The sequence below is a fragment of the Mastigoproctus giganteus genome, chromosome 8 (assembly GCF_048544385.1).
Source record: "Mastigoproctus giganteus isolate SK-2022 chromosome 8, ASM4854438v1, whole genome shotgun sequence".
NCBI lineage: Eukaryota > Metazoa > Arthropoda > Arachnida > Uropygi > Thelyphonidae > Mastigoproctus > Mastigoproctus giganteus.
In genome coordinates, this window is record NC_143582.1 from 37556437 (window position 1) to 37572780 (window position 16344).

General features: G+C 39.6%; 1 protein-coding gene across 1 annotated transcript in view; it reads right to left on the reverse strand.

The window, feature by feature from the left end:
- Positions 1-16344, reverse strand: part of LOC150081453 (NADP-dependent malic enzyme-like) — a 125016-nt gene that overhangs the window by 85977 nt on the left and 22695 nt on the right. The window contains exon 2 of the mRNA XM_090379310.1: positions 2489-2650. Within this exon, the coding sequence (XP_090235436.1) occupies positions 2489-2650 (162 nt within the window). The remainder of the gene's footprint in view (positions 1-2488; positions 2651-16344) is intronic.

Here is a 16344-nt window from a genome sequence, read left to right on the forward strand (position 1 = left end):
GAAACGGAAGCATCCTAAAGACACTGCAAATTCAGAGAGAAAAAGAAAAGCAATATCGATAAACAGAGGCGGACTGGATCAAAAATTCTTACCCAGGAAAATTTGTAGTGGCCTCATACTATGGTTTATGGCCAAAATCATTCTGGCCCACCAGGGTTTCCCCAGCAAGGCTTATGGCCAGTCCGCCTCTGTCGATAGAGAAAAATATGACATTGAAATGCTTTGTGCAAAATGAAAAAACCTGTGATATTGCATGTGCTACAGATCTAAATGAGGCAAGGCTGAGAATTACGAAGAATGCAGATAAAATAAAAACAACTTTCATAGCAGGAACAACTCAAAGTGTAATTAAAATCCATTAGATTAAGACACAAAGAATTGGAAGAGATGGAACGGCTGTCATCTGTTTGGATAGAAAATCAAACAAAAAACAAGTTTGCTTACGATAGAAGCAAAAGCATTAGCAATATTTTATTACATAATAGTCATAATAAAATACTTACATATTTTATTACGACTATTTATTGTGTTTGGTAATGTTTTGGTTACAAACGTGTGTTCAATCTTGGGTGGTCGGCACGTAACCCTATTTTTCCCATAGGGCCCGTTGCTTATATTGCACGAGGGTTTCTAGGAACATAACTATCGTGCTATACGAGGACTGACTGTACTGCATATGGGTAGAAGTAACCCCAGAGAAACGTACCAACTGTGTGGTACTACACTTAAGGTGGTAGAAAATGAAAAAGACTTGGGAGTAATTGTGCAGTCAGATATGAAGTTTTCTGAGCAAAGCAGACAGGCTGCCAGGGCAGGTCATGGGGTTATGTCAATGATATATAGGAATTTTGCTAGCAGGGAAAAGGAGGTGATTGTCCCTCTGTATAAGGCAATGGTCAGGCCACGCCTTCAGTAGTGCGTACAGGACTGGAGGCCTAAGTTTAGGAAGGATGTAGATTTGCTTGAGCGTGTACGGAGAAGGGCAACAAGATTGGTGAGGGGAATGAAGGGATCCTCTTACCAAGAGAAGCTTAAGTTCTGCAAATTGCAGTGGCTGGAGACTAGGCACCTGCGCGGTGATCTGATTGAGGTGTATAAGGCCTCGAATCGGTTGGGCACACTGAATTCTGATGGGATCCTTCCACTTGTTCAGATTAAGGAACCTAATGGGGTATAAATTCAAATTAAGAAAGATAGACGTAGAATAGATGTGCGGAAATTTGCCTTTAGCCAGCGGGTGGTTAATTGCTGGAACAAACTTCCATCTGTCGTTGTGGAAGTTGATAGGTTAAATAAATTTAAGGAGGAACTGGACAGGCATTTGGAGGGAATGGTGTGTTTTTTTTTTTTTTTTTTTGGCTGATGCTGCATAAGCTCATACACTTGCTTTCTTGCATCACATGCCACCATTACTATCACTACTACAGTAGATGGGTTGAGGCATTGAACTTGGCAACTTCCAATGGAAAGTCATCACAAGATGCTGTGTTAGCAATTGACATATTTGTGCCATTGCAACAAAACTTCAACATTGTAGATCAACAAAGGCTGCTGTTTTTGTTAATTACCACAAGTAACGTTTTGCTCTGACTACAGCCATGAAATGTTCAAGCAGGTTAGACAAATTGATGGAAAAAAACTGGAGGGTGCTCAGGGTGTGGGTAGTACATAAATCCCATCAGTCCTCAATGAATGCTGTCAACCAGGAGTCCAGAAAGGCCACAAGATCTAGTATTAGTACAATGGTGATATGTAGAGAGCAGTGTAGTACTATGTGATGTGTAGAGCTGTGTAGCACTATGTGATACGTAGAGAGCTGTGTACAGAACAGCTGCAACACAAAAACTGAAGATCACCGCATGCCATTTCACAGTGTCAAAGTAACTAGTACATAACTTATTGTAATTAATCCCTAGAACATTAGGGATTAATTACAAAAAGAAATTAGGGATTAATTAATTAAAGAAAGTAGTGCTATGGTGTAAAAAATCAATTTTTCTGATCTGATGGTTGTTTGCATCTGGTGGGTATCCAAAGAATTTATTTACCAGAATGTGTCATCTCAGCTTTGATGTTTAGAAGAAGTGTTATCACTTCTGGCATTGTTCCTGGTAATTTAGGTTTGGACTATTGCTCACCGATCCTGGGACAATGAATGCTATACAACAGATTGATGATGATTCATCATGCAGCAAGACATGCGAATGCAAAAGCTTCATGAGCACTGTCCAACACCTTTAGGATGAACTGGAACATTGGCTTTGGACCAGTCCAAACCAATCTCCAGGCCAACACACAACAATCAGTAAAAAAGGGGAGTCAACATGCTATTAAATATTGTATTAATAAAAGGCTCTTTGAAATATGCAGGTGTCTGTTTGTTTTTGGCAGTATAGTGTAAAACAAAACTTTCTACAAAAGGCATTTTACAAATTCAATGATGTGGTGATGAAGCATAAATAACCCTTCATAAGAAAATAAAAGTTACCTGTAGTTCCCTCAAAAATGTGTATTTGTTGAGATCATCGTTCTGGTATCGTTCTAGATTCTTCATGACTATCTCCACTTGAACATCTTGACTTCTGCATGTAGATGCTAACAAACCACGGATACCTAAAGCCTGACGTTCTTCCGTTGTAAAACCAAGTTCCTGAAAATAGCAGTATATGATTTAGCTTTAGTCAGAGACAACTTCAGTGAGCATGTCTATATTAAAAAAAAAAAAAAACATTCTTATATATAAGAAGTACATTCAAATGATGCACATCAATTAAAATTTTCATTAATAAAATCAAATTTGCAGACAAGAACATTGAAATGAAATGTTATTTAACAAAAGAAGCACTAGTAATACAAAAACTACAAATTCTGTAGTTTCTAATCTTGTCTTAAATCAAAAGTAACAAAAACTACAAAGTTTGTAGTTTTTGCTACAAACTTTGTAGTTTGTTAACAAAAAAGTGCTATTTTCTTAGTCAAGAGTAGTATGTAAAGAGAGTGATGTGGTAAGCCAATTGTACAACTTTTAGCCTCCCTCCTTTCTCACAGAATAAGCATTATTATTATTATTATTATTATTATTAGCCATATGGTGCAAAGAAGCCTGAGGCTAATGTTGCACCAGCCAAAAAAAAAAAAAAAAAAAATTTCTGAATTACCCCGAGAGAGAGAGAGAAGAAGGGAATCACCAAGAAAGAGAAGAATGATGATATCCAGCTCAGAACCGAACCCTGGGTATACCAAGCCCATACTCGCCACATGTGAGCCCCTGGGGGTTAGCTTTAACATGGAACACCTAGTTCCTGGGTAACGCGACGCCGTCATTCCTCTCACTAGTGAACGAACCCACCACTTGGCAGATATACAGGTACATTGCATTCCCGTAAATGGTAATTCAATGTCAGTATGGATAAATGTTGTGAGTTAACCAATTTTGAAAGAGGGATGATAGTGGGTGCCAGACGCGTGGGTCAGTCTATCATGGAGGTGGTACAGAAACGGCACTATCCCCCCGAACACTTACTGTCGTAAGTGTGGGGATAGTGCAGGAATATGCCATTTCCAGAATAACATCTCATCATGGACAGTGCTGGAGGCAGAGAAAGGTGGTGGATGAATGTGGCCTCGCCATTTGTCTCGCATTGTTTCAGCCAACTGGACGGCGACAGTAGCACAAATCACCACTGGCTTTAACGAGGGAGCTGCCAGAAACGTTTCCACCATGGCCATCAGGCAATCATTAGCCGCATGAGGTTATGGGAACCACCACTCCACCAGAATCCCATTGTTAACACCGTAACGCAGGACTATGCCTCAACTGGGTGAAAGAACATCAGCACTGGACTTTGGATGATTGGAGACTGGTCCGATGAGTTTCGTTTCCAGCTATTTCGGGCAGATGGGAAGGTGCGTATCTGGCGGAAAGTGCATGAAGCTATACACCCGTCATGTCAACAAGGAACTCTTCAGGTAGGTGGATGGTCAGTAAAGATCTGGGGCATGTTCAACTGGCACACTTTGGGACCTCTGGTATGTCTAGATGCATCTCTGAATGGTCCAGGTTACATGTCCATCCTTGCAGACCATCTGCATCCTTTCATGGTCATGGTCATTGTGCACCCACCCACAGGGCAATGTACTCTTCCAGCAGGACAATGTGCCTCCACACAGAGCCATGGTGACTAGAACATGGTTCAAAGAGCATTCTGCAGATTTTACCACCATGGAATGGCCTCCCCTTTCACTGAACATGAACCCTGTTGAGCATCTTTGGGATGGTGTGGAAAGGTCCATTCGAGCTTTGGATCTTACACCCAGGAATGCGATGGAATTATGACAGCAGTACAGCAAGCATGGATAGAAATATCTGTGGAATGCTTTTGAGAACAAGTGGACTCAATGCCTTGGCGTGTGACTGCCCTTATCCTTTCAAAAGTTGGGCCTTCCCATTACTACATAGGTATTCCATGATTTCTGTCCACTCAGTGTACATCAGCACAGTCAAAGTTCCCCCCCCCATATCCTCCATAATCATATTGTAAAACAGACAAACCAACCATAGAATGCATGCAATTCATGGACCTCATATATGAGGTCCATGAATTGCAACTTCCACTTGAGGAATGCCCAATAAAACTAGAATATATCGGCTCTGGACAAGTGCTCAGTAAATGCACTGGTCCAGAGCCAACTGTAACCTGTGGAATGGGTTCCTGGAGTTCACTACTACACGGGGTAAACTGGCTCTGCACACTCCCCAAGAAAACAAACAGGAGCGAATTATTCAGGGGTTCTAGGTGTTTGGTGTATACCCATGGAATCGCAATGTAACTGATATAATATTTTAAAAATGTTTCCTAATAAAACTCCCCTAATTTTTTCCTAAGGCTTTGCAGGTGTCTAAAATTAAATCTTGCATACTATGTTTTCATAAAGAGGAAAAGGTTCAGTGCACAAACATTGTATCACATTTGCACTAAGAGAGCTAAGATCCTTGGGTGTGCTGTCCCAAGTATGGACACCTTTGAGTCCTTTGAGCAGATAGCACAGAAAGCCAAGAATCAGATCTGCTGAGCCATCATATTATTGGCTGGTTTGAAACAATGGGATTCCTGTGGTTTAAAACCAGCCAGTAAGGTGGGCGCTGAGATAACAGCACTAGCTAGTAGCAATTGATTGTGATTGGCTATTGTGTGGAGCAACCCAATCCAGTGGTGTGTTGTGAGTTGCTGTTTTTGTTTTCTGTGTGTCTCTATGTGAACCAATGTGTTTATGAACATAGATTTAGACATAATTTGAGTTTTATTTTTTTGCCATATTTATGATGGGGAACAGCGTTGTTGATATAGGGAATGTCCTGTTTTCTTGCAGAGCTTTTGAAGATTGTATGAAAATAGTTGAAGACGGTAAGCCTCATCATCCTCTTCCAAATTTACTATGCAAGCATAAAGACACAAAAACTGAGTACATGAGACATTCACCCCTTGGACTCGCATCTTGTGAGTATGGGCTTGGCACACCCAGGGTCCTAAGCTGGATATCATCATTCTTCTCTTTCTTGGTGATTCCTTTCTACTTCTGACTCTTGCTCTCTCTCAGGGTAACTCGGGAATTTTTTTTTTGGCTGGTGCAGCATAAGCCTCAGGCTTCCTTGCACCATATGGCTAATAATAATAATAATCTCTGTTTCACAATATGATACAGCAGAATGGTTAACTGGTTGCAAAGTGTTGCCAAGACTTTTTTTTGTTTATTGTTCTCCAAAGAGAAAGGTAGTTGGGATAAAAACAGTTATTCTAATCTTAACCATTTAGCCACAGCAGTGGAAAAATATGCGCACTCCCAATCACATGTTCATCATTTTAAATCTCAAGATGTTTGAAAAAAAAAATAAACAAAGAATTGGCACTCTCATTGACAGCTATATAAAAAATTTAATTAGCCATTATAATGAAAAAGTAAATAAAAAACAGACATTTTGAAAAGATTAATTGATGCTGTATGCTGTTTGGTTAAACAAGAGCTTCCTTTGTGAGATCATGATGAGTCTGAAGATTCAGTTAATCAAGGGAATTATATAAAATTTTTAAAATGTACTTTGTGAGTATGACCCTCTTTTAGGCAGTCATTTAAAGGCATCAACTGTATTTCAGGGAACTTCTTCCACTGTACAAAATGATATCATTAACACTATATCCAACATGGTTAAAAGATACCTTAAAGAAAGAAATTTCTTCAGCCACATTTGTGGGCATTCTGAATGAAACTTCTGACGTCATGTCAAACTCTCAGCTATAAACTGTTTTCCCATTTTGTCCATAATGGGCAAATACACAAACGGTTCATCGAACTTACAGACATAAGTGATGGTAGAACTGCTAGTGGTCTTTTTAAACATGTTGTAAGCACACTTGAGGAATTTAATATTAAGGAAAGTTGGTTGGCCAAACTTAATATGGTACCTGTGTAATGAGTGGACATAATAATTAGTTTCAGAATAAAGTTATCCAGGCCTGTCCTTTGGCAATATTTATGCATTGTACATAAATATTTTGTACGTTTTGAATTTAGTTCTGAAGCAAAAAAAACCTACACTTCTCGATATTTGCAAAGCCTCGCAAATATTGAGAAATGTAGGTTGTGTTTCCAAGATATTAGTGGACTGGCAGCATATTTTTCTAAATCATCAAAAAGAGTAAGTGCTTTGCATTAAATAATTTTGTTGCTAAAAAATTATTGTCCATTGCATTAACCAGATGGAACTTTACTTCCCATTTAATAAACACAATAAAACATCACAAAAGTTAACTTATTGAATTTTTTAAACACATTATGGAGAATTCTGGTGGATGCTCTAATCAAAGCTTGTGGTTTTCTATGTTTGTTTCAAGATTTTCAAACCATTTTGTTGCTAGAAATATTTTCTAAACTGTTTGACTATACTGACGTCTTGAATAACATATTACAAACTTCAATGTATGACATATTGTACTGTTGCAAAAATGTTGCATGATGTTATGAAACAGCTTAGGAATGATAAAGAACATGGATTTGATGACATTTGGGTTTCTGCAGCAAAGGAAATGTACAATTGATGAATTGATGCCTAAAAGATGAAAAGGATCTGAAGAAGAGGAGAAAAATGCATGCTTTCAATTATACCCGAGAATAGTCAACTGCATGGGCCTGGAGGTGGAAGAAAGATACTCTTCACTTTTGAAAATTGTAGCAAAATTACTTTTTAGCAAAAGATATGATCAGTATGCAAAAAAACTTTTCCTGATGGCATTCTAGAAAAATTAAAGGCTTTCTAAGGACCAGTTTTTACTACATTTGCTTGAAAAATGAACTGAGTGCTCTTTTTCTTCTGATGAATTTATGAGGAAATCAGTGTACTACCTTGTAAAATTCATGCATGCAAATCAACTTCAAGGTGCATCCAAGGAAATTTATAAATTAGCAGAACTAACATGAGAATTCTGTTCAGTTCTGCTAATTAATAAATCAGTGGAACTGAACTCATGACAATTCTGAGTTCTACAACTATCGAGCACTTTTTCTGTTACGAAGAGAATACATACAAGTTATAGAGAAACACAAATGCAGGAAAGTTATGTGGCCAAAGTTTACTAGCCATCAAAAAGGTATTGCTGGTAACACTGAAGAGACATTCGTTTTAAGATGATGTGCTTGCACAATTCCTGTGGCAAAACAGGATATTGGAACTGGAATATAACTAAGTGAGTAGCAGTGCTGGATTAAGGCACAGGCTAACAGGGCTCTTGCTCTAGCTGCCATTCTTTAAGTGGCAACACATTTTCCAAATCATGAAAAACAATATATACATATCCTTAGTAAAGTGGCGCTGAAATATCTTTCTGCCTGGGGCATGGAAATACCTTGGTCCGGCCATAGTGAGTAGAATAAGATTTTCAAGCCTTTCTTATCTGTAAATATTATGATATGTTCCCAAGTGATTACTTTTCTGTTTTCTGTACATATTATATGATTGTATTTAAAAATCATAACTAAATACAGATAATTCATGCCTCACTCTAGTATTTGCTCATGATATTCTGATTTTCTCACAACAAAGTGCAAAGATCTTTACCCTGAGTAATTAAGAAGACAGTTGCTGCATTAGTAACTCTTAAAACTTTCATACATCAATAAAAAATGCTATCATATGTTCAAATTAATATGTGAATTTTGCAGTGCAGGTTGCATAAAACTTATGTGTAGAATAAGAGAAATTTACCTAAATATGGTACGCAGAACACTCTCCAGAAATTTAAAATGAATATAAAATTAACACAAAATGATTACAGTAATAAAATCAATTAAAAATTAATTTAAAAATTCAAAAAGTTTAACGTAAATTTTACAAAAACAACTTTCCTTCCTTGATAGTATAAAACACGGCTACAAATGCTCAATACATTCTATGTTGTATTTCAATATTTGTAGAAAAATAAGAGAAATTTACCTCAATATGGTAGGTAGAACACTACCGTATGCAAAATTTACGTTAAACTTTTTAAAAATTTTTAATTGATTTTATTAATGCAATAATTTTATATTTGTTTTAATTTATGAAGAGTGTCATACAGAAGTGTTCTACATACCATATTGAGGTAAATTTCTCTTATTCTTCTGCAAATATTGAAATACAACGTAGAATGTATTGAGCATTGTAGCTGTTTTATACTAAAAAACTTGTATGTATGTTTTTCTTTCCCCATAATAGCACACCCAACCTAAATGGGCACATTTAGGTTGGGTGTATAAAAGAAAGTACAAACCAAAAATCACAAGTTCTGTTAAAAATGCTATTCCAAAAAAATGTAAAGGGGAAATTAAAAAAATGGCATTGTCTTTTGCACAAATCATTGAAAATTCAACATCAGCAAAAGTCCCAGAATTTTACTGATATGAATTGTCAATACTTATAATCAGTAGCTGATTTTGCTATTTTATTATGAGGCAAGGGTAGATTGATATTTTCCCCAGAACAGAAGTTATACTAACAGGTCTATAATTATTTGTGAATTGGGGATACATTTGCACATCTCCAGTCCATGGGGACCTCCCTTGAATCTAAGGATCCTCTCATAATTAAGGCATTGCTTATTTCGCTCGCTGCCTACTTCAATATGACTGGATAGATTCCATCTGCCCCAGATGCCTTTTTTATGTTTAACTTCAACAATTTCTCCTCCACTTTGCTCTCCATTATTACAAAATCATTTAGCTCCCTGTTAGAGTTTAGTAAACTTCTGTTCTCCCCTTGCTTACAGAATTCATGTGTGAATGTAAATGCAAAATACTCATTCAGCTTGTCAGCTATCTGAGCAGGATCATCAACAATAGAACCACCAACATCAAGTGGACTAATCTGATTCATCCCCTTCCTTCTAGAGTTTACATTATAAAAGCATTTCGTTTTGTCTTGTCAAACTTCTTGTTGTAATAGAATTTTAGGAGCATCAGTGACTAAAGCCATATTGCTCTGTATATACTGCCTTAAATTGCATGTGTTCTATGGTTGATTTTTCATTTGATGAAGGAAAAACCCGAATTTTTGGGAAATATCCATGCTACCCTCGCTGTCATTGTAGTAGGGTTTTAGAAGCAAAAGCAACTGAGGCCATATTTCTCTGTGTATACTGTGTGAAAATTTAGTGTGTTCTGTGGTTGATTTTTTGTTTTGCTTGATGAAAAACCAGTTTCCGGGAGAAAAAAACCATGCTACCCTTGCCCGAGAAACTCGGGCATGTTGTGAAAAAGGCCATAAAAATTCCTCCCATTGTCGATAGGACTTGAATTTAGGTCTTTTCCACCCAGTGTGGGGAGGACAGTGAGTGTACCAACTGTGCTACTTTGCTGATAAACTTGTCTTCAGTCAGTGGCAAAACTACCATACTGCCAAGTCAGGCCGAGGAGTAATAGTAATGGAGGCATGTGATGCAAGAAAGCAAGCGTATGAGCTTACGTAGCATCAGCAAAAAAAAAAAAAATTCACAGAACCATTCCCTCTAAAGTTTGTCCAGTTCCTCCTTGAATTTATTTAAGCTATCAACTTCCACAACAGTTGGAAGTTTGTTCCAGCAATTAACCACGTGCTCACTGGCTAAAGGCAAATTTCCGCACATCTATTCTACAACTGTCTTTCCTCAATTTCAATTTATGCCCCTTTAGGTTCGTAATCTGAGCAAGTAGAAAAATCCCATCACAATTCAGCTTGCTCAACCCATTCAAGGCCTTATACACTTCAATCAGATCCCCTCGCAGGTGCCTAGTCTCCAGCCGCTGCAATTTGCAGAACTTAAGCCTTTCTTGGTAAGAGTACCCCTTCATGCCTCTCACCAATCTTGTTACCCTCTCTGTACATACTCAAGCAACTTTACATCCTTCCTAAAATGAGGCCTCCAGACCTGTACACAGTACTCAAGGCATGGTCTGACCACTGCCTTGAGTCAATGACCCTGATGGACAGTGTCATGTGGTATGAAAATCATGTGGAGCTGTTTGGCAATTTAGACTAGAATTTACAGTGTTGCCTCTGTTATAATATTCTATGTGCACGATGCTCTTATCAATAGCACAGTTGGAGAATCACTGTCCTCCCCATACCAGTTGGAAAAGGCTGAGTTTGAGTCCCCAGTGATGAAGTGAGGAACTTTATGATTTTTTTCCACAATGTGGCTGAGTTAGTAGGTCTCAGGTGAGGGGCAACATGGTTTTTTTCTCCCTGAAACTTGGGTTTTTCATCCTGAAAACAAAAAATTGACCATAGAATACAAATTCACGCAATTTTCAGATAGTACACATGGAGCAATATGGCCTTAATCGCTTATTCGCCTAAAACCTTACAAAAACAACAACCATGTGCATATCACATGGAATATTTCTATGCTAATTTGTGTAAATGTTAGTTCAATCTTGCGGATAGTAAAGGGGATATAATCACAAAATCTTCACATGGGTGAAAAATGCTTGGATTTGAATCCAGTCAATGATACAAGGAATTCTTATGGGATTTTTCCCCACTGATAACCTAATAAAGTGGCAGCACAGTGTACACACACACACACACACACACACACACACACCAGAGGCGGACTGGGTCAAAAATTCTTACAAGGTAAACTTGTAGTGGCCTCATACTAGTGTTTATAGCCAAAATCACACCAGCCTCTGGCCCACCGGGGTTTCCCAGTTAGCCTCTTAGCCTTATGGCCAGTTTGCCTCTGATCCATACACCAAATACGGTCCTCGTGAGCACAGAACACAAGCTAAAGTAATCCCCACTGATAACCAGATTGTTTTTAGTCATACACTTGAATTCTGAACGTCTCTTCTCCGTTCACCGAGCAAAGCTTCGCCCTACCATTCTAACATAATTTTCATTCATGAAGTGCGGCCTTGCTCTCTTTCATAATTCCACCGCCATAAGCAAAGACTTTGCCATCTATATTCTACCTTATTTCCTCTCTGCACCACTAATCTGATCTCTCATTTCCTTCTCTCAACCCTTCTGCCTGTCGTATCAATGGAATATTTTCTCATCAGGTATCAATGCCAAGCTTGGACTTCCTATTGTCATCTCGACATCAACTGTACCAACAAATTGAAATCATGCCTGTTACTATTCGCGGGCAATACAAAGCTATTTAGTGATTTGTATCCCTGATCATGTGATTTCCTCAAAGTCTGGGACTTCTTCAGTGCAGAATTCCATTTAAGAAGAATTCCAGAGCCCCTTCATCCTTCTAGTCTAAACTTTCCAGAATGAACAACCCTTCGTCAGCACCTCGTTCAAACTAGCCACTCATTTCGATCTTGAGTCTGCCTTCACAATAAAATGTAAAGTATTAATGCTCACTGATATTAAACTTCTAACTTTGGCTGACCTGCTTTCTCCAGTTTCAATGAGTTTTTAAATTTTATTTTATTTCTTTGTTAAAGGCTTATGTGTTATTATATTTTTATTCGACGTTAAACCCTCTAGTTGTTATTGTAGGGTTTTAGGCAAATTAGCAACTTAGGCCATATTGCGCCGTGTATAAAATGTCTGTAAATTGTGTGTCAATTTGCTGTTTTGCTAAACGAAAAACCAGAGTTTCCGGGAGGGAAAAAAGACATGCTAGTCTAGCTGGAGACCGACTAACTCAGTCAAAATCCATAAAAATTTCTTGCGGAATTTTTATTGGTACTGGGATTCGAACTCGAACTTTTCTACCCGGTGGGGAGGACGGCGATTCTACCAACTATGCTATCTACGAGAATATCTCCCCCTCTAGCCTATCTATCTTCCGGCTATATGCAGATCGCACGTGTGCTTTTGAGCTCCCGCCCTTTTGTCCCTTTTGACGTTTGTCTGCCAGAACCCTCAGTCAAGACTTATATGTTTTGATTCCTCTTCGGAAGAGCTTTCGAGTAATAATAATTTTGTGTGTGTAGATTTAGTGGAGTTTGAGTTAGGTTAGAATTTAAATTTCTAACTTTAGCCATGGAAAGCTGGACATTCAAGTAACGGTTTATTCCACTCCCCACCCATCCCATCTATTGCTTCCAGCTATGGCCAGCGAAGGTCAAACAACCACAGCAACGGAACCTCCAGCTACTGCCAGCAGTGACCAAGACACTGGAAGCCACACCCTAGGACAACAGGTGAATACCTCAAGGTCCAAAAGGTCAGTAACTGTTAATACTTATGCTAATGCCGTATCTAATGGATTATGCTTGACGCCAGCAAAAACCCTTCTCTCGAGACCAACAATAGTACACACGCGGTCGAATAACGCTCTTACAAATGAAGCAACCGCTATTACTTCCCTGGAAGGAATAGTAAATTTCGCTACCACGGAAAACACCCCCCTTAGAGCAGTACCTTACAGCGATCGCGGAGAAAGTACCACCGAAAAATATTACCCACGCATCCCGTGTGGCGGGAACTGTGCAGGTGTATTTCAGCCACCCCTCATGGGCGCAAACTATCCTGCAAAATGGAATAGGCATCGGTCTTCATCACCTAGAAGCGGCGCCAATTGCCTTAGCACCAACGAAAGTTACAATTTCAAACGTCCCACCTGAAATCGCTCATCAATTTCTGAGAGGAATTTTATCCAAATACGGATCAGTTACAGGGAAAATACGCACACTCTCTGCAGCAACCACGAAACGGAATTTTCGCATATAAAAAGCTTCCGCAGGCAAGCACTTATGCACTTCGCCAACAATGACGCAGCAAACATCCCAAAACTCATCAACGCCGATCTAAACGGAATAATTTACACCTTCTATACCTCCATTTCCTCACAATGTTTCTTCTGCCACGAAGAGGGTCACATCAGAAAAAAACTGCCCGCATATCTCTAACTCTTCTGAAAGTAGTACTGAAATTCAGGCGGCACCAACCTGGGTCAGGCCAGATGCACAAAGCGAGCTGACTGTTGGAGATAATGGAAATGCTGAAGAAACTGTCAAACAGTCTGAGATGTTTCCCACAACAAACTCTTCAGAAAAAGAAAATTCAAAGACCACAGAAGACCAGGACTCAATCTCTTCAGGAGACCGACCAACCGAAACAAGAGTTTTATCTCGGAATCAACCCCCAAGGCAGACCACGTCCAAAGTTACAAAACAGAAGAAGACAAAGCACAAGGCAGCAGGAAAAGAGCAAACCACTAACAAAAACAACAGGGGCAACGAAAATAAATACAGAACACCACAGAAGACAAACGGTCAGATCTCAAATAAGTCCATCATACCACCAAGTATGGAAATAAATAAACAGCTACAAACCACTCACGATCGAAATGAAGAAGAACCCGAATTTCTGGGCACTGAAGAAGAGACCAACTGTGATTCTCACGATTAAAGTGCTTCAGAGGACGAGGAAAGTGATTTTCCCTACACTAAAGGTCCTTTAACTGTGGAAAAACTACGCTCCTTTCTACGGGAAGTACGCGGCTCCCCACAGAAGCTGGTGACAGCGCTGAAGTTCACCTCTAACATACCCGAGCTGATCTCACAACTTACAGATCTGCGTTCCAAACTAAAAGGAAAGAAGGACAGGGCAGATGTGAATAGATCCAAGCGCCTGTACTACATGATTAACGGGCTCGAACAGCAATATCATCAATCAGGATGTTAACCGCCCCAAAACTTGCAAAACCCTTACCTTTATTCCTGCAGATAATGCTGACTCTTAGCATGCTATCACTTAATGCAAGAGGATGCGCCTCTGCATCGCGCAATACGCTGATCCTTCACCAGATCCAACGACATCATGCCGACTTACTCTTCCTACAAGAAACAAATATTAAAACAGACACAAGGCCACCCTTGAAATGGACAGATTGGCCATATGTATTCCATCATTCTCCAAAACAACAACATCATGGACCAGGAGTGAGTGTCGGCTTCATCAAAAGTCCGCCTGCAAACTCAATGTGATAGCAGAGATCGCTGGCTACGCAATTTACGCCCGCCTGGATACACCCCAGATGGAAACCCTGCACCTTTTTAACATCTACATGCCACAGCAGGACAGACTTGCTATTCAAATAACCAACTTCATACAAAGCCACCTCTCTACTATAGATCAATAACACATCATTCTTGCTTGCGACTTCAACTGCACTCTTGACCCAGAAATGGACAGAGCACGATGCACTGAGCACCGCACAACATTAATCAACAACCTGCAGGCCTTGATAAACAACAATGAACTGGTCGACGTATTTAGACACCAGCACCCAGAAGAAACGTCCTACATCTGGAGATCAGCAAATACAGCATCTGAAAGACTACCTTACCAAGCCCGACTTGACAGATACTACATCCCAAAACACACCATCCCCCTGGTCAGAAGCATCACACATTTGCCATCTTATATCTCAGATCACTCCTTTATCAAATTACAGCTCTCCTTCTCACCCAATCACTACAAAAGTGGAGGTGCTTATTGGATGTTCAACAATAGCCTTCTTCAAGACAAGGAATACATCTCTAAGCTGCAAGACCTGATATCCAACCTTGCCCAATCCAAAGACAGATTGGAGCCCATGAACGCATAGCGGTCTAGATTTAAAAGTAAACTGAAATCATTCTCGCAAACCTACAGCCATCAGAAAAGTCAACAAAAGCGTAATAACCTCTATCAACTTGAGCAAAGGCTGAAAAATCTCCCATCTGATAGTCAGACCTATCAGTCAACACTACAAGCCATACAAACCCACTTAGAACACTCTGCAAAAGGCGCCCTACTCAGATCGAGATACACCCACATAAATCTATCTGATGCCCCGAACTAATACTTTTTCTCATTAGAAAGCAGACATCAGAAATCAACCACCATCACTGCCATTCAGCTGCAAAACGGAAACATCACTGAAGACCCAGGGAAATCTTCTCTGAAGTAACAAGATTTTATAGAGAAATTTACAGTTCTCAAGAAACCTCTACAAAGGCAACTGAGGAAATCCTTTCAGGACTTAAAAAAATCTCCCATACAGCCCAATGCAGTATGGAGAAACAAATCACCCTACAAGAACTAACAGCAACATGCAAAGCCCTTTCCAAAAATAAATCACCAGGTCTGGACGGACTGACTTCTGAATTCTTCCAAACGTTTTGGGATCAACTCGGAGTGCTACTCTTTCGAATGCTTGAAGAAACCCAGTCCCATGGACTACCAGCTTCGGTCACTACCTCTGTCGCTCGACTGATTCCCAAGAAAGGGGATCGCACCAATTTACAAAACTGGCGCCCGATTTCCTTAATACGGACTGTAAAATCATTTCCAAAGCCATCGCCAATACATTAAAAGCCACTCGCCCTGATATCATCGATCACCAACAAACATACTCTGTACCTGGAAGATCGATTCACGACAATCTACATCTGATCCGAGACCTCCTCGCCACTGCAAACAGCCAAAGAGAATTCCTAGCACTAATTAGCCTTGACCAGAAAAAGGCATTCGACAGCGTTGAACACAGCTACCTATTTCAAACCTTGAAAGCCTTTGGATATGGACCTTACATCATCGGAACAATCCATCTGCTATACAAGGAAGCCAAATTCTGCCTGAAACTGAACAACCAGCTCACCTGCCACTTTCCGTATTCCAGAGGGATAAAACAAGGCTGCCCACTCTCTGGACAACTCTACGCAATTGCCATAGAACCATTCCTTAATAAAATTGCGACCAGTATACAATCCCGACGAACGCTGCTACCAGAACCCCACCAAAATATAACCTACTCAGCATACACAGATGACGTCACAATTGCAACACGCCAAAAGAGAGAATTTGAAGTCATTCAAAAGGCTCAT